Source organism: Micropterus salmoides, unplaced genomic scaffold, assembly GCF_014851395.1.
Source record: "Micropterus salmoides isolate LMB-PRFRI ecotype aquatic unplaced genomic scaffold, ASM1485139v1 Ms_hic_scaffold_3443, whole genome shotgun sequence".
NCBI classification, from domain to species: domain Eukaryota; kingdom Metazoa; phylum Chordata; class Actinopteri; order Centrarchiformes; family Centrarchidae; genus Micropterus; species Micropterus salmoides.
Genome location: NW_024042755.1, coordinates 2,772 through 21,750, shown reverse-complemented (window position 1 = coordinate 21,750; position 18,979 = coordinate 2,772). Strand labels below are relative to the sequence as shown.

The 18,979-nt window shown below is 40.6% G+C and overlaps 1 protein-coding gene across 1 annotated transcript; it reads right to left on the bottom strand.

Moving 5' to 3' along the window:
• Positions 1-425: 425 nt before the first annotated feature.
• Positions 426-15,429, bottom strand: LOC119884443 (inactive tyrosine-protein kinase transmembrane receptor ROR1-like; the record flags this gene model as incomplete). The annotated part of the gene is given in 8 exon segments (XM_038694845.1): positions 426-4,058; positions 4,903-5,267; positions 6,232-6,459; positions 7,121-7,300; positions 10,947-11,161; positions 11,748-11,993; positions 13,057-13,374; positions 15,302-15,429. Coding segments are annotated over 8 exon segments (2,383 nt in total), but the record flags the coding sequence as incomplete, so codon positions are not given.
• Positions 15,430-18,979: the final 3,550 nt, after the last annotated feature.

The following is an 18,979-nucleotide window of genomic DNA, read 5'->3' as shown; positions in this document are numbered from 1 at the left end:
CACAACCTTTCTGGTTCATTTTAAGCTGTTTTGGCTCATTCAATGTGCAAAAGGAGAGTTTGAGCAGGAAATGAGAGAGAACACACACAAGCTCACAGTGATACACACAAGTAAGCACAGAGGAACACTATACTAGGGTAATTTTTCCATCTTTTGCCAAATTCTAGCTGGACTAATATTATTTCCAGCTGTTATGAAGCTCTTACACAAACTAATCAAACAGCTAAAAGGCACCACCACCTGGTCAACAATGGCCACTACGATTAAGGCACACACATTCAAGAAAATCCACAGAAATGGTGATTTGGTGACAACCAGTGGATTCACATTGCCATTACAATTCTGAGCATCAAGCCAACGACGGGAATTCCTCATTACAAAATAAACTGTCTTCCTACAAATTCATGATCATATTGACTCCAAGGTTAAACAAACAACATCATTTAATAAATGATTTTGCAATACAAAACATCTGTGCAAAAATGTTCAGACAAAATACAAAGACAAGGCCTCTCTTGGTCAAAAGGAGCATAAGCATGTAAACCTTCTGCAATGGGTACATGTGAACAGAAATATAAATTTACTTGATTTAAAAAAAAAATGATTCTCAAACAAAACAAAAAAAAGGCACAATAATGATTTTTCTCCAAATATAAAAATACATAGACTTGATTAAGATTCACAGTCTTGTGTACAAGTGGTTTTTGCACTACTATATTAGTACACATAAATCCTTTACATGCTGGAGGTCACCTGTACAAACTCAGATGCCAAGGTAGCTCGATCTGCTTTAGAGGAACAAAAAGATAATGTACATGTAATGTAATGAGACAAAAGACATCACTGAGAAAAAAAAAAGAAAACTCCATGGGAAAGTTAACTTAAAATGATTCAAATAATTGTGGACTAGATTTGACATGAGGTACAAATCTCTTCCCAAGGTGGAAACATGAGCTTCTCCCTTCATTTTGCTAATGGCAGACAATCAGCTTCTGTTGACCATATTTGGTTTGAATAAATTATCTTGGGGTAAACTAAAGCTCAACCTAATGTAAAACTGATTTATTTTAACTCTACAGTGAACTGAATCAGATAGTAGCCAAGGGTTTACACAGACGTCTTGTCTATTTACATTCCACAAATGTCAACTTAAAACATAACCATTAAAAAAATTAACATCCACAGCTAAATGCTGGCAGCGCACCCTTGTGTGGTACTGTTTAGCCAATACAGCTGACTGATAGAATGATAGTCTGTACAACAGCAGAGTGCAACACATGTACAGTCTGGGACACTTTTATGACCATTCAAAACCAATGATTGTCTAACTACACAGGCTTCTATGACTTTTTCTTAAAAATAACAAAAGCTTCATATTTAGCTTCTAATCAACCTTAATCAAATAATCACTTAGGTGTCATTTGTGTCATTACAGGACTGAGAATTAATCATTTGCCAATCACACAAACTTCTTATTACAAAAGGATATTTGAGTAAATGCATTCAGAATCACACATGACTACCTGCTACTGGACATGTTGAAATATAAATACAGCTATAATTTTGAAGAATCAGGAAACTCCGACAAAATAGATTAAGTTTGTTCTTTTAAAACCTGCACTTGCTCTTGTTGGGATCACACATCAGTACAGCTGGCACCAGGTGTTTACTGTTACCATACCTACCACTGATACCATGATACCAACCATTTACTGATAGTGAACCAAATAAAAGCAACATTCATAAAACTCTCTGCACACAGTGATACAATCTGTCCCCAACTCATGAAAGTGATCCTTACAAAAGTCCAACTGAGGCCCATTTTTGTGATGTTGACATTATCTACTACGACACTTACTGTAACCCTTCCTACTTTGAGTACTTCCATGTCTTGAACAGTTATTTATTTTTTGCACAATACAGATCCAAGGAAAGGACAAACAAATAAATGAAGCCCTGTGAATAAAATCAAAGTTCCTTCGAAATTCAAATACTGAAAAAAATGAAAACACAACATCTAATTTACAAATAAAAATGTTCTTTTGTGAGAGTGACATTTTAGCTTGCATCACTGACAGTAAATTGACCTCAGCCCTCATTTGGTGAATGAAGCTTATGCCCTGAGACCGGTCCAGCTTAGCTGTGGAGGCTGTCGGGGATATGAGCGCTGTGTCATTTCATTTGTAGATCTGTAGGGGGTCCCTCTGCAGCCAGTTTTTGAAGTTAGATGCCATAGCTGCAGGTAGGGTCGAAGATGGTATAAGAAGAAGAAAGGGTGGTGGGGGGTGATCAAGGAATGATGTGTGAAGGAGAAAGAGGAAGGCAGGGAGAATGAAAGGCAGATGAAGAGGTTAATGTCCCATCAGAAGTACTCCCAGCTTTCTTGTTCCTTAGCCTGGAAAGCAGTATACTGAGATTTGAAAAAGGCAAAGAGGCTTGTGTGCATGTTGAAAAAGTGTCAGATAGTCATGTTTAGGTTGCACAAAAAACATTCAGGTGTCATTTCTGAAGGGATTTTGTGTGAACATGATGATGCACTCTGACAGATCTCACTGCCTGGATGAGTATTTTCACCAGCTTAACATCTGTAGCCAATCTGTTTCAGTTTGAACTCCAGCTGCTTCGATGGGGGCCGTCACATAGCCGGGCTACAATACGTGAAAGCCAAAAGGCCGGAACCTGTACGGCTTGAACACTGGTGAATTGGCAGCGGGTCGGTGATGATCCATAAAAGCTGATGAACTTCTTGTTTGTTCAGTCTGCTGTTCCCATTTTTTTTTCTTGGTTATTGCTTGCTAAATGCTGTTTCTTTCACTGTACAAGCAAACATGCAGCACATTTTTGTGTTTTAATATGTCCAGAAACATGCAAGTCACACCACTGCTGAAAGGCACATGAAGGTCATGGTATGAATGTCAGTGTTTTCTTCACATCCTGCATCAAAAATTGTTGACACAGGAACTTGTCAGATTCTAATCACAAACCATTTCTTAGGACACAGGATGGACTATGTTTTCACCTTTAAATTTAAATTTTTTTCCTTAATAAAAAGTTCTTTTGAATATATATCTTCTATTTCACTCATTCATTCTGGACTTATGTACCGTATTTACACAGAGGTTAAAATAATAACATTTTCAAGCCATGGTAGTAAGTACACTTGCTTTAAACAATAAGGCATTAAAAAGTCAGACAGCTATGAATATACTTATGGAGCTGCGGCAGTGTTTGCTGCACACTGGCCAGTTTCTGTTGGGTCTCCTTGTGATCAGAGCTGTTAGACTGGGTCCCTGGGTGAGAGGCTAAACTTCTCAAATTTGGGTCCCGAGCAGAGAGAGCGTGAGTATCCCTCTATCTACAGATCTGCGGTGATGACCGAGTCGTTGTACATCAGTACATCCGCATCAGCAGTCAGCAGTGCTGATGTTTGCGATGCATGGTCCAGTTGTCCCATCCCCTTCTGGCTAATTTGTCCATACATCTGAGCCGGCCCTCCGCTCCCCGGCATGATGCAGTGGGAAAGCAGCGGTGTGTTGGCATCATGGTTGGAGCCCGTGGTGGAGGGCACTCCGCTGACATGACCCGTGCTGGTGGAGCCGCTAGCGCTGCTGGGTGAGCGGCTTTTGGGAGGGGGCAGGTGGTGCTGGATTACCCTGGTTGGTGGAACAGGGGCAGTGAAGTGGGCTGGAAAAGCTGCGTATCCTGGCGGGATGGGGTATCCATTGACGGGGATAAAGCGCTGGTGGGTTTGAGTCACAGCCATCGGTGTCCAGGCTGTAATCGGAGCCATCTGGCCTGGTGAGGGAATAGCCTGGGCTGGGTAGAGGTACCCAGCAGCGGCGGCGGCAGCAGCGTAGCGGGGGTTGCTAAGGTTGCTGACAGGGCTGGCGCTGAGTGAGGTGGTCTGGGTTGTGGCATTGCCTCCACCACCAGATGGCGTGCTGGAGCTGGCGTGGGATGACATCCCCTCCCAGGCTCGAAGGCGGGCATGGATGTCCTTGAAGCGCGGCCGGCGTGCTGGTCCCTCCTGCCAGCATTCAGTCATCAAACCATAAAACCTGAGAGACAACAAAGTTAGTTATCAGGCAATTTCTTTAAAGGCTAGATTTAATTTAATGAAGTAATTTTAATTCCTAAAACTCCCGCCCCCAAAGCCATTGTTTATATTGCAGAAAAGAGCTGTAAGAATGATTCATGAAGTAGATCAAGAGAACACACAAACAGATGTGTGGGACTTCAACATATAAATGAACATCCGATACATTCTAGCCCTTGCTAAACGAGTTCACACAATGCTGATAAAGCCTATCACTGCAGGTAAATCTCTTGTATTTGCAGTATACTAGAGTCTTAAAATCTGGTCATACAATTTAACTGCAACATATCTGGCTTGGTCTTTAAATGGTCTAATAACTGAAAAACCTAAAAATAAATTTTACAAAAATCTGTTTGTGGTGGTAAACGTCTCAAGTTGTTAAGTAGTGTTTTTTCCCTTTCCTCTGTATTCTGACAGTGGAAACCTTAGTTAAATGTTGATTTGTGGTTCTGCTCACGATTAGTTCTTCATTAAAAATATCCAGATATCAAAAAACAAGAGAGAAGTAAAAGCATGAATTTTGAGTTTTGATTAGACTTTTACATTGCATATGATTGTGAAAGAGGTAAGTTTTTGGTGTTTTGGTACAAAAGGAAACTAAAGGTGAAATATGTTGCTTTTCCAGCCTGAAACATGCCGTTTGTTTCAGAAGATCTGAAATTTCAGAAGATGATGAAGATACAATGACATTTGTGGACTTCTAACATGAGGTGAGAGTAGAAATAAGTTACACCACTATATCACTTTCTCAAATTTTACTTCACTTTATGCTGTGAGCAATGTTAGCAATATTAATCTGAACATACCTTGGCGGACAGTCCTCGGGGCAGGGCAGCAGCTGTCGCTTTCTCACCATCTCCATCACTTCTTGGTTGGAGAAGCCGTAATAGGGCTGTAGACCATAGCTGAAGACCTCCCACAGCACAACTCCGAACGACCAGATGTCTGAGTCTGTGGTGAACTTGCCGTAAGTGATGGCCTCGGGGGGCATCCACCGGATGGGCAGAAGAGTTTTGGGCTGGAGGCAGTAGTAGTCTGAGGAGTAGATCTCTCTGGAGAGACCCAGGTCGGAGATCTTGACGTGGAGCTGTTCTCCTACTAGAATGTTCCGAGCTGCAAGGTCTTTATGGATGTAAAAGTGGCTGGCCAAGTACTCCATCCCAGCAGTCACCTACGTTTGTTTAGTCAGAAAGAAATCAATATTTAAGGAGTAATTAGCTGTGAACAAGGATATATATATATATATATATATATATATATATATATGGAATGAAAGTTTGAATATAGTGAATGAAATCTGACATCATTGATGTGTTAGTGAATCAGAAACAAAGTGTCCAACGTCCACAATTTTGAGCAATGAAGAGATTATAAAAACACTGGCGAATGCATGTATGAGCCAAAATACTGGAAACCACATCCAGTGCTGTTCTCCTGATTTAGAAATGTATTATCTTTTATCGTGGAAGACCAAATTCAGGAAACCTCCCAGGCCAGGCAGTTCCCGTTTATCAGGCTGAAATACGCCTTTAACCTCACAGGTGCCCCCCACAACAAACCCTATATACAATCTTCGTACGTCCACCCAAAAGGGCTCAGGCAGTAACTTTTTAAAGAGTAAGATCTTGTGTTTAAGGAGAAATAGCTGTTATATCGCTCTCTTCAAAGCCACCGAACTCCATTGACAAAAAATGTTACCGCTGCTAGGTTATTTTTTCTGTGACTTTGGTGTTTAAAAGATTAGTTCGGATGCGAACTAACTTAAACTGTTGTGGGGGCACCTGTGAGGTTGAAGGCTTGTTTGCCTGATAAACGGGAACTCTTCCACGATGAAAGAGAATAAATTATTTCATCAGGAGAACTACTGGATATGGTTCCCAGTATTATGGCTTGTACATGCATTTGCTAGTGTGTTTGTAATCTCTTCAATGCTCCAAAAAGCTGACACTAGATTTCTTACTTATTCGCTCATAGTGTCACAATTGCTACATCCATACGGATTAATCACATCAAAAACACAAGATGGCGCCAGTGATTTCATTCCATATATTCAGACTTTCATTCCATATTATATACATGTATATATATATATATATATATATTTATTACAGCTGTAAACTGCTTTAATATCCCACCTGTATGGCCATGTGCAGGAAGTCTCCATGATCCAGGCTAGATTTCACAGTGCCGTCCTCATCACTGCTGCAGCCAACGTCAGAGTGTGGTGAACGCATGATGAGGAACTCGTGGAGGTCGCCTTGGGGCAAAAAGTCAAACAGCATACAGACAGGCTGCTCCTGGGTCACCACACCTAGCAGGCACACCACGTTTGGGTGCTGCAGCTCCGTCAGCACTGCGGCCTCCTGTGATGGAAACAAAAACGTATCAGTGAACTTTAAGCAAGAACAAACGTAGCAGCTTCATTTAAACAATGGGGACTCCAGCTTGAATCTACTGTCTACTCTGACAGATGTTTGTTGGGGCTGAGTGTTTCAAACGACATCAAGAGACATATTTTTGATTTATCACTTTAAAAGGCAGGCAGTTCAGGTCTGCCTCATTCTCTATACATGGAAAGGGAGGATTATGTTTTTACAATCCTCCTTAACATCTAAATTTATCTGGACAATCCGCCAGCAGCAGTAGTTTATTTATGGAGCTATTTCAAGTGAATTAATCGGCTGTTCAATGATTTTTAACTGTATACACTCGTCTGCTATCACCCACCATGTTTACCCTCTGTGCAAATATAACTAGTCATGCTTCAAGTCTTGTGGGAAGAGAGATTTTCCACTAGGAGAGAAGTACCCTGTAGTTTAAAACAGTAGATTATTTTAGAAGCACATCTTTTAAAATGACTTAATATTTAGCCTTAGAGCTGCTATACAGGTTAAACATGACTGACTTTTGAACCTGTGCCCTCACCAATATTATATGTTCACACATTTTTGAGTAGTTATTTAACTTGTGCAAAATTTGAGGAAGAGACCTTAAAGCTTCGGGAAGCATAGATCCATTCGGTACCTGCTGGAAGTCGCTCCACTGCTGAGCACTGGAGATATCCTTCAGGGTCTTTATGGCCACAAGCTGTGCCTGGTCCATGCCTGGCAGATACAAGTGACCCTTGTAGATCTTCCCTGAAGAGCACTCTCCAAGCTCCTCCATAAAACGCACAGCCGATAGAGGAAGCTCTTTGGCCTTGCTCTGCAGAGAGGAAGAAAGAAAAAGGAAGAAGTGAGATCAGTGGGTAGATTGATGTGACAGAAAAAAAGTGAAATGTTGACATTACGTTTACATTGGTGCTGTTAATTTGCTGTAGGCAAACTTCCTAATACAACACCAAATATGTGTTTGAGTTGTAAAAACAATTACATTATTGCCCAGAGAGTTAATAATTGTCATAATCACACTCAATCCATTACATCAGCTTCTAATGACTCCCTTAAATCCTTTGGAAAGTGATGTGGGAAAATAGCAAAATCTGGCAACACGTTCACAGCTTTAAAATTTCATTTAAAACTGACAGGTTAGCAGCTTTTAGGAAGACTAAGCAATTAATTCTGTTGCCAGTATAACTGTGGAATCAGCTGAAGAAATAACAGAAACCTGTGTTTCTTTGTGTGGAGGGACATAACCGTTTTTAGTATTTTATTGTTACTTTGGAAGATGTAGACTGGGTTTGTTTGCACAGCTAAATCTAACAGGACTGAGCTGAACTATGGGGTTATAACTGGGTCACAAAAGTTTTATATCTCCAGTTGGACTTGGATCAAATCAACTTCTAAATTAAAAAGCCTGAACACATCCTCTAAAATTCAGCAAATGCATTCACATCCAGACAGCTCACTTTTTTTTTACTTTATATAGTGGAATTAGAAAATACACTCTGCATCTGTGTGTGTATGTGTGCGTTTTTCAAATGGTTGTTTTTCCTTAATGACTTTGACTAAACTCTCAAATCTTAGAGCTGTCCAAGTGATCTCAGAAAGAGAGGGAGTTGGGATTATTTGTGTGTGTGTGTGTGTGTGTGTGTGTGTGTGTGTGTGTGTGTGTGTGTGTGTGTGTGTAGCTGTACTTGAAGATAAAAGGTGAGAGAGAGATTGGCAGAGATTTTCAGATTCCAGGAACTCTGAGATGAATAATGAAATTCCTCGGTGAGCATGAGAGACACACAGGCCTGTATGATCTCTGAGGGGGGTGGTGTGTGTGTGTGTGTGTGTGTGTGCGTGTGTGTGAGTGAGGCAAGTGTGGGGTCCTGCTGATGTTATGAGAGACACAGATGTTTTTAGTTACGGGTTTGTTTCACCTCTTTGCTTCTCCCGACACCCAAACCCTCAGATCCTCCTCACACCACAGCAGGCTTGTGTGTATGTTTATGTGTGTCTAAATTGATTGTCACAGGCCACGGCCCCTGGGTGACCCTGCAGCAAAGCCTGCTGGGCATCAGCCTAACCCTGACCCAAGACAAAGTTGCAGATAAGAGGGGTTGGGAAGAGAGATTTTGCAATAGTAACATAATCCACTATAATTTGAGATTTGTCACTCATCAAAAAGGTTTAAATTGTAGAAATGATTTACCCAAATGCCTGCAGGCTACAGTATTTAGCTTCCAGATTAGATGCATGTGCTAGAAACAGACATGAGAAGTTGAGTAAAAGCTATTTTCTTGCTTTTGAAATATTAAAATGAATGGTTATATGGTCTGATTTGTGTGAACCATATTTCAGGCCCTTGCTGTCCACAAAGACCATTTAAAATTCACTGTAATTTCATAAATGCATGGTTGTCACTCTGAAAAACTTTCTTTGATCTCCCGTGACCTCGACTCTTTGCAGCTACAAGGTAGTCATCTAAACACAGCCAAGAGAGACTCCCTTTTTGTGTCAGTGAACCATTTGTTCCATTGCAAAAAAAACCCCAAACAAAATAAACCACAGATATTAATGGCTTATGACACTTCGGTGAGATTTTGCGGTTCTTTCTACAGCTGTTGATGGTAATATTATACACATTACAGTGAGCATCAGCTCTGGTTGCACAAGCACAGACACTGTCTGGATAACCCTCCTCCCACCACCACCACCAAAATTATGTGGAAAAAGATAAACAGACATGATATGACCGAGTGTGCAACCTTGAAAGAAATCTGACACAGTTCCTAAATGTGAGCTATGAGTTGGCTGGCAGATCTGGGGCTTGATGATCTACATTACAAAGAGTGTCTTTGAAAAAGAGGTCCAGAGGTAAAGGGATGGAGGGAGAGACAGAGGAAGAGCAACAAAGAGAGATGTATTAAGTGTGAGAGCAGGAGGGAGAGGAGTGTGAGGTAGAGATGTGGATAAAAAGACAGTGGGAGAGAAATAAACAGAGGGGAAAGGAGCTGCAGTTGAACATTCCTGGACCTGCTGAGCTCTGATGATAGAGATCTGAAGCTTTGTCTGAGACAGGTCATTTCCACAATCACACACACACACACACACAGTAACCACAGCATGCTGCGACGTATCCCAGTTGACACACAGAGGGCTGTGTGTCTACTTCCTCAGTCTGTTCTTATGACTTAAAAAGACAAACACAGCAAAGGAGCACTAATCTAGATTCACCACAGGACAGTCCAAAATGCTGTGTGAGTGTATATACATGTGTGTTTAGCAGTTCTGGTGCTGTTCTATAAATAGGAAATGCTGGGGTGAGATGATGGTGGGAAGACTCAAGTTTATTGAATAATGCGTCAGATAAAGGTGACAGAGGTGTGTAATGGGGGACTAACATGTCAATGGCATTATATGCAGTGCAAAAATTGTGCACATAAATTGTGGATATATATGTGCAGGGTAATTTGATAACCATGTGTTTCTGTAAGCATGTGAGTGCTGGGTTTTCCCTGACATCTCAAGAGGTAATAACAGAGTGTACGCCCTACTCTTATTATTTTAGCAATCCTCATTAAAAAGTGAGTGAAATGTACAGTAACTATCTCCCCTTGATAATATTAATGTATAAGATGCTTCCTTTTTATCCTGTTTGTCATTGTACATGGCATGGTCCAATAACAAATAACCCTCATAATCAATTATTTCTAAGTGAGTGACTCCAGAAAACATAAATGTACACATAAGAAGCAGTTCAGTACTGCATGACTCGCTGTCAGAAAAGACAATTTGATTTTCCCACATGGATCCATGTAGCGCATATGATACAGGATGACATCATCACAAATGTCCAATCAGTAAGTTATCTGTCAGTCTATATAGGTTTATGTTTATTCCTCTTGGTTTGTTTGTAATAAATCAGTGTGAACACAAACTGAACTGTAGTGATTCCTCTGAGAGGGGATTGAAGTCATAAAGTTATGTAACTGGAAATAATGTTAAGTGATTGACTGAAATTGCATCCGACATTTTTTCTGTATACTCCTATCATATATCCTCATGGTATTTTTGAATCTTTCATGGGATATGGAAGTCATGTACATTTAATTTTAGCTCAATTTGTTCCTTTTGTAAACATGGGCCGAGAAGCGAGACCAGGGGGAAGGAAAATAATGGACCACCTCTCTTAACTCAAATTTTGTCACAGAAATGAAAAGGATATACTGTGTCTGTCTTCAAGAGCTGCAGCAGGAACATTGTCTGTGTTTAACCTTTGTTTACGCTGGGAAGGTTAGCAGGCATGTTCTTTTCCCAGCAACCCTCTGCTTCACACTCAAACACACAGACACACATTCAAACCTAGGAGCTGCCTTTTACAAACACAACCCTTGTGTCCAAGTCTCAGCGAAGCAGAGCAGAGCATCCATCGTTTACTTTCCTCACCAGTAGTGTCATGTGCTGTGATTGTGCTGCAGTACCTTTGGCTTGTAGGCAGTCGTGAGCATAGACATCTCAACGTTTTGTCCTCGGACTGGTTTGGGCTGGCGAGGGGCAGGAGGTCTGGAGGACTTCTGGTTATTGCGGCACACGCAAATGAAGAAGAAGAGCAAGGCAATGGCCAACGGGATCGCCACACTGGGAACCAGGATGTACAAGATCTCCATGTTACTGCCACCAGACTTGTCTTTATGATCTATAGGGATGGATGGGGAGGATATATAGGATACACAGATTATTGTATGACGCATAGAGACATACTAGAGCTGAGCCAGTCAATTAAGAAAACCAAGCTGCAACAATTTTTAAGTTTAAAGTTTTAGACTATTTTAAGCCCTCTCATGTTCACAATTTTCTGATGTGTTATAGACCAGTTAACAACAATTCATCAGGAAAACAATCATTAGCTGCAGCGCTATGACATATGTACATCTTCAATGATACATTAAAAATAATAATAAAAAAAGGTTAAAAAAAAGGAAAAAATAAATCAATTGTGTTGAGAAATAGAAAGTTGTTGGACATTTAATTTTACTGCCAAATAGTGTCAAATTACACTTACATATTTATATTTTGCATAATGACACATCTGAACAGAAGATGAAGGACATCATGAAAAACTATAGGAAGATCATTAAATATTCTCCATACTATTTTTAGTTTCAGTTGAATAAGAAATGCATTACTGCAGTTTTAACCATCAAACAAAATATGTGCAAAGTTGTTACAAGGACAGCATTACACAGTATGAATCTCATTAGTAAAGACTTCTAGTCTCTTACCACAGATGGCTATGTCACAGAGCTCCATGCGGACCCCCTCATCCAGAGTGAAGCACCAGGGAGCCTCGTGTTTGTTCCCGGGGTTGCGGCAGTACGAGTGTCCTCCATTCAGCTCCGGATAGCGGACAGCCTGGTAGGTGTGACTGTGAGGATACTGGGAGTTCCACGGCTGACACTGACGCCCCGACTTGGTCATACTGACGGTCCCTCTATAGTCTGCCCCGCTGTTGTTGTAACACTTGTGATCTGGGGTAGAGGAAGGCGTGGTTGTACATTAGCTGTCTGTGTTAGGTTGAGTAGTATGCTCACATTATTGGGCTTACATTATCATCTTCCTCCTTTATTTTGGGTGGCTGGTGGTGGACAGGCCTTATTGAGTAACTCACAGGCCCAGGTCTATTAAGTACTCATGCGAAGCAGCATTGAGAGTCACACTTTATGTTTGAGAGTGACCATATTATAGACTCCAATGAAAAGCTTATTGCTAGTTACTCTCCTAACAGTTTGTTTGTGTGAGTGAGTTTACTTCACCATGCAACAAACCATTTTTTTAAGTGTACCGCTTCTTTTGTAGAAAGTGTACCACTTTCCTATTTTCCCGGCAGCCTGGGTTTTTTATTTATCTAGGTAAACCATCAAAATCAACTTTAAAAGATGCAAATGTATGATAAACTTGCTTCAGATAGTAGTCTATATCTATTTTCTTTGCTAATGTTACATCATTGTTACATTGTCATGTGGTTGAGCACAGGTAGTGTTAAATCTAATATTTGTTTAATGGCTTTCAAAATATTTTCCTAAATATCAAATTTAGAGGGAAATAAAAACTAAAAAGGATGGACGATGTGAATTTTTGCATTTTAATGTTCAACTGTTGAATAAGTACTGTTTATTGAGAGCTTTGAGAGGAACTGAAGACCAAAGTCTATTTTCTCATAAGTTTGACTACAGGTGCAAGAGTTAGCTGATTAATCGTTTTGTCGATTCAATAGAAATAAAAAATATTTTGATGATCATTTCATTATACGAGTCATTTTCAAGCAAAAATGTCAAATATTTGCTGGTTTCAGCTGATCAAATGTGCAGATTTGCTGCTTATCTTTGTCATAGATGATGTTTGGAAAACATTTTTCACTATTACTACTAATCATTAGTTGCATCCCTAAGTTTAACCATACTTGGACTCACAAATAAGCACAATTTTCAGCTCCTGTTAACAGTTACAATAGGAATGCCTCTCCTCATATAATAATAGTGAGCTCTATTAGCAATGTAATAGTAATGCAACCAGCAGGTGAACATGTCTTACTCTTGTTTATGGGCTCGGCCATGGGGATGCCGATCCGCAGACAGTTGGCAGCCTCGGGGCTGTCAGAGGCAGCCAAGTCGTCACAGTTTGGCAGCTTCAGTCTCTTCAGGATTATGGGGTTTGAGCGAGCGATGATGTACTCTGTCTTACACAAGTCGTTCTCCAGGATCTCACACTCGTCCTTACACAGGTCCCGAGGTTTGTCGGTACCAGAGCTGCGGTCGCATGTCGGGAAAGCAAAGTGGCAGAGAGAAGGGATGGCAAACTGGGAGCAACGATCGGACAAATGGTTGGATGTCCCGATCATGGTGAAGGCCGCTGGAAAGAGGGGGGACAAAAGTAATATATTCCTTTCATCAATTTATTTTAAACAACACTTTCTGGCATCATAATTCATCTATATGTTTAGCATCTAAAGTATATGAAGGTTGTTTTGTGTGTAAGGGATAAAAGACCAAATAAAAATGAAACATTCTTTATATTCTTTGATCGATTCTTTTTTACATCAAGAGACATAAAAAAAAGACACGAGAAAGCAATCCTGTGCTCACGTTGCTACTATTTTTTGAGCATCTAAGCACATAAAGGATCAAAGAGGGAGACTGATGATGAAAGCTGCAGCAGTAAATGTATGATTCATGGTCAGATTGTATGGTTATTGCACACATGTGCTTTTCTATGGTTGTGGTTATCAGTAGAGCAGCTCTGTGGGGGGTTGTGGGGAAGACAACCGTTTATAAAGTGGATAACTTAGGTTGGCAGTCATCCAAACACTTGCACAGCACATGTTTCTTGAATAAAATGATATTGAAGATCAGTGAAAGTCATAGATTTCCTTTTGTTTCACTCGTGGTAATGCACAACTGCACAATCAAAACTCAACTCTATTTACACATTTCATGACCAAAAAGGAGCAGGGAGAAGAATCTTATTGTGTCTGTTATTACAGTTAGTTAACAACCAATACAGTAACATGAGAACAAACAGAATCAAGAGTCATTCACAGTAATTCACCATCAACCAAGGAAACACATCACTTGACAACTGCATATAGGCTAATTATTCTTTATATATACATTTTTACTTAGTTTTGTTCAAATTTAAAGATTACTTATTTTCTTTATAAACCTTCTTTAAAGTTTGACTATTCATCACCAAGATGGTGAATAGCTACTGAATGTGTTCTGAACTGTATGATTTACAGTCCTAGTGTTGACTTATTACAACATATGCGGCATTATAAATCTTAATTATCACTCTTCCTTGAGTTCATGGCCCGTTTGTCCCGGAACTGTTAAGGGGAGAAGCTGACAGCTGCACGGATGTAATCAATAAAAGACACCCTAAAGTGACCTCTGAGGACATATGCACGCAAACACACTAAACAAAAACAAAGAAGCAGAGACCCAGACACGTGTAACAGCATGAAACAGTATTTGGGCTCCATCCAAGTGGTGACCCTGCTGAACTTCCTTTGAACTACATAAGAGACATTTTCTTCCTACTGCATATTAGTTAAGCATTACCTTCTAAACAGTCCTCACTCACAGATGGTTTTCATTGATTTAGTGTATGCAGAGAAGGCAGCTTCACAAAAGGTGCTCTATCAGCCCTGGTTGCTGAAGACATATGTGTAAAAGGTTTGGCTGTTCAAGACAGAATTGCTACACGATGGTTGAACTAGTGAACTCACTGTATGAAAGCAGACTGTCAAACACAAAACACCTGAGAGGGAACAACTACTTTGTCCTTACGGCTTTGCTGATCTGACAACATTCAATGGAGATGCACATGTGTGTGGCCAAATTGTGTCTGAATCATTACCAAAAGCTCTGTGTGCACTTGAGTAAATGTAAATGCTCTGTATTTGTATAGCACCTTTCTAGTCTTTTCGACCACGCTTTTACACTACATCACATTCACACACTCATCCTCAGTTCTCAAACAAAAACTAACATTCATACACTGGTGGAACAGCCACCAGGGGCAATTCCAGGTTCAGTATCTTGCCCAAGGACACTTCGACATGCAGCCTGAAGGTGCTGGGGATTGAACCCCTGACCTTCCGATAAACCCGCAACCTGCTCTACCCCCTGAGCCAGAGCCACCCATGTGTTGACACTTGCTTTAAATGAATAAATGCTAGATACAAGTAGTACTGTACAAGTAAAAGTGGATTTAGCGAGCAAAATTGATTTTGCACTAAAAAGGGTCAAACCCACTTATACACGTTGCCTGTTCTCACCTGTGATCTGGGTCTCGATCTCGCCCTGCATCTGCAACGAGTCGACATAGATGCTGCGGTTGCCGATGAAGCGGGCGCAGGCTATACCTCTGTACGGCTGGCAGAATCCCTCCTCATCAAAATCCTCCCTGCGACAAATAGAAACACAGAGGAGAGAATGTAGAGAAATTCAAAGTTTGTTAACAGATATCTCAACAATATCAACACATTCCATATGTCTGCAATATTTGTACAACTGGAAGACCAAGATGCCTTGAAGACAGTTACAGACACCAAAGTGTGCTGCAATACAAGCATATTCCACTAGAGGTCAGTCTATGTTTGAAGAAACTAGTTGAAAGAAAAGGTTGAAGAGGTCTCCCTTCGCTTGGCTAAAGATAAATCACATTCAAGTCAAAAGCAGAAACTCACGTGCACGCACACACACACACACACACACACACCCACCCACCCACCCACCAATCCCAGCACAGATATAAACCACATTAGGAACTAATTTTTGGCTGTTTGACTTTATTCCTGTTTATGGCAGAGAGATGTCACCATGAGCCATAATCTGAAACATATGCAAAGAAAGAGACAGAGAGGGACTTGATGACTATGTTTTCACAACTTTGACTTCCTTTACGTAGTCACTAGCATTTCTTTTTTAATAATTTTTCTCCCTCCCTCTGTCGTGTTCTACCTTGATCTCTAATCTCTCTCATTTCGTACATACACTCACTCAAACGTGCACAAACATATGCACACACACAAACCACATGCTGACTAGCAGGCTATTCGTTCAGTGTGAGATCACTGTGTCATGTGCTTTAAATTGTGCCATATGGGGACTTTTAAGACCAAGCATGACCACAATATATAGGGGACAGCATGATGCCACTGTGGGTGTGCACGCACGCACACACACACACACACACACTATTTTAGCTATTGGCTGATTAAAAGAACATCCTCATACTTCAGACACTACTGCTTGAGTAATGGCAAACAGGAGCACTCCATTTGAAACTGGTCAAAGTGTGACGTTTGGAGAATACCGAGTAATGACAACAAAAATACTAACTAAACATTAACCTTGAACTTTATTCTAAATATGACCTCTGGGATTTATAGCTTTGTTTCGCTACTTCAAGTGAATTGAACAATATCCACTTATTTTATTAAAACACTAATGTTTTGCTCTCATCTTATGGAAACACACTACTTCATTTCAGCAGTAAAACAGAGCCTCATGAGGCTTAATGCTTCATTATCATCCAACCATGTCTGCCGTCTTTGTTGACAAGAGTCAGGTTGTTTACAAGGCATGTAACAGTGTGTGAATTGCACTAATTACTCCACTAACAGTAAAACTGCACAAAAGAGCTTTAAAGATGCAACTGAAAACAAGGTGACAATTGTACAGGCACATACACACACAACTGTATGAACATCCATGTCGGCATTAACACACACAGCCTTCGTAACGCCAAGGGTGTATAAGTTTGGTGTGAGTACGGGGGGGTCATTAGGTTCCCTCTCTCTGAGGAGTGTTAAGTGACTGAAGGGCCAAGGTCAGCTCTCTCTCTTTCTACTCCTGTCTGTATAGATCTAAATGGGTTTTCCAGACATAGACACACAAACACTTATTCACACACACAGAACTATAGAGCAGTGGTCTGCATACTGCCAATTCCATAAATATGAATTGCATTTATAGCTTAATACAGATTTAAGCAGATTTTATCCTTGGAATATGTAATTTCCAACTAAAATGTATATATGGGTAATAATGAGTTCATGTTGTGGTGTGCCTGCAGACTGCTTAGTAAGCCACAAACAAACTCTTCAGGTATTTTTCCTTTGGCAAATTTTCTCTAGGTAAAAATCATGACTGGCATTAAAGCTGTAACGGGAGAGTCTTGAAATAAAAAACTGTGCCACTGTGAAAACTAGCTGAATGATTTAAGGGGCTGTTGATTGACTGGGCTGCAACCATTCAGAATATAATGCACCAGAATATGAAAACGCAGCTAGAGCATGAGAAAACACACACACACACAGAGCTGGAGTGTTTCCAGGCAGCCGAGAGGTTAGTTTGGTTGTGCGTCACAGATGATGGTGGACACACACATCCACACTAACATCAAGCCACACACAGACAAGTAAATGACAAGGGAGGGCAGGCGATCCACCACAATGTAGCCAGATTCCTGCAGGCAAATTACAACTCTGGCCAGTCTGACCGGCCTCAACAGAACCAACTCAAACCCAAATCCCACTCATTGCTTTCTATATATTTTAATTTCTTTCACTCTTTTCCAAGTCGACTTAGCTTGAAAGTCCTGTCTGAGAGGCACATTAAAGTGTCTGTACCCTGTCCAGTGCAGCAGAAATGACTTACAACTTGTCTAAAGAGAGAAATGGGTGGGAAAGACAGATCGACAATAACCTAATCACCGAGAGACATCTGAAGTTTTCCGAAAATCTTTCTTGAGTTTTGTTTTTGTGTATCCATTTGTTTCACTGTGCGTGTGTGTGTGTAAGTGTGTGTGAGAGAGCTATTCCAGGCAGGGAGAGCCAAGTGTGGTTGCTATTTGTGTAAACAGTGGATGGCTGTTCAGGCCCTTTATTTTACACACCAACGCCACGGGCCCTCTGTGTAATGTTTTATAATAGTTAATTACAAGGAAAGGCTTTTCCCTCCGAGCCCCAATATATAATCCAGATCTAAACAGAAAGGCGAGTCTCACCACACAACCTAAACAAGGTATTGAGGACATTGATTCATTGTCTAATTTAATTTTTCCAACCTCATTATTTATTCAGGGAAGCACTTGCTAAGCAGCAATACTCTTTTTCAGCACCAACTTGGTTCATATCCATATGGTTACATATATCAACACCTGCGTGGTGCCCGCACAGTACGACACAGACTGCAGCTCCAGACAGTTTCTCACGTTAATGCAGTTTTTATTTTTATTATTATTTTGAAAGTCCGTTGCTCATTGGCTCTGAATACAAATATCGTCAAACCATGGTCACAGGAGGGGTGGGATGTTGATCAGCCTGCAAATCACCCACCCAAACAAGAGGTGGATGGAGGTTTCGGCAGACTACGATGCATGCAGCGCGTGGGAGAAGTAGATAAACAAAAGCAAGACAAGCGAACAAATGCCATAGCGAAGGGTCACGTACAAAAAAAGACAATTCAACTTCGGCGCGGGCGGGCATGTGTGCGAGGCGACCACTTCACCTCACTTGCTACTTGCAACTGAACTTGCTTGGGAACATAGACCGTTTATGCTGCTCCCTGATAGAAATTTTTTTTTCTGCTGATACCAGCTCAGAAAAAAACAAGAACACAGATTTATATATATGTTAACCTGTTGCTCAGTAGGTGCCTGTTATGATGTTATGATCGTGGCTCTTGTTTTATCAAGCTAGATTAAAGGCAATGCCCTGGCAGTGGCAAATAGCTTTGGTTTAAATATCTGATTACATTAATGTGTAAGTTGAAATTTACAAGAAATATTTTATCGCTCCTGTGTAATGGGAATACTGTGGGTAAAAAGCACCTTATTTTTTTTCAAGTGTTTGCAAACCACATTATTGCACTTTTGTGTATATAACAGTACATTTAAATTAAAAGTGCGCAATACACTACTTTGGAATTCATTATTCAATTTTGCGCAT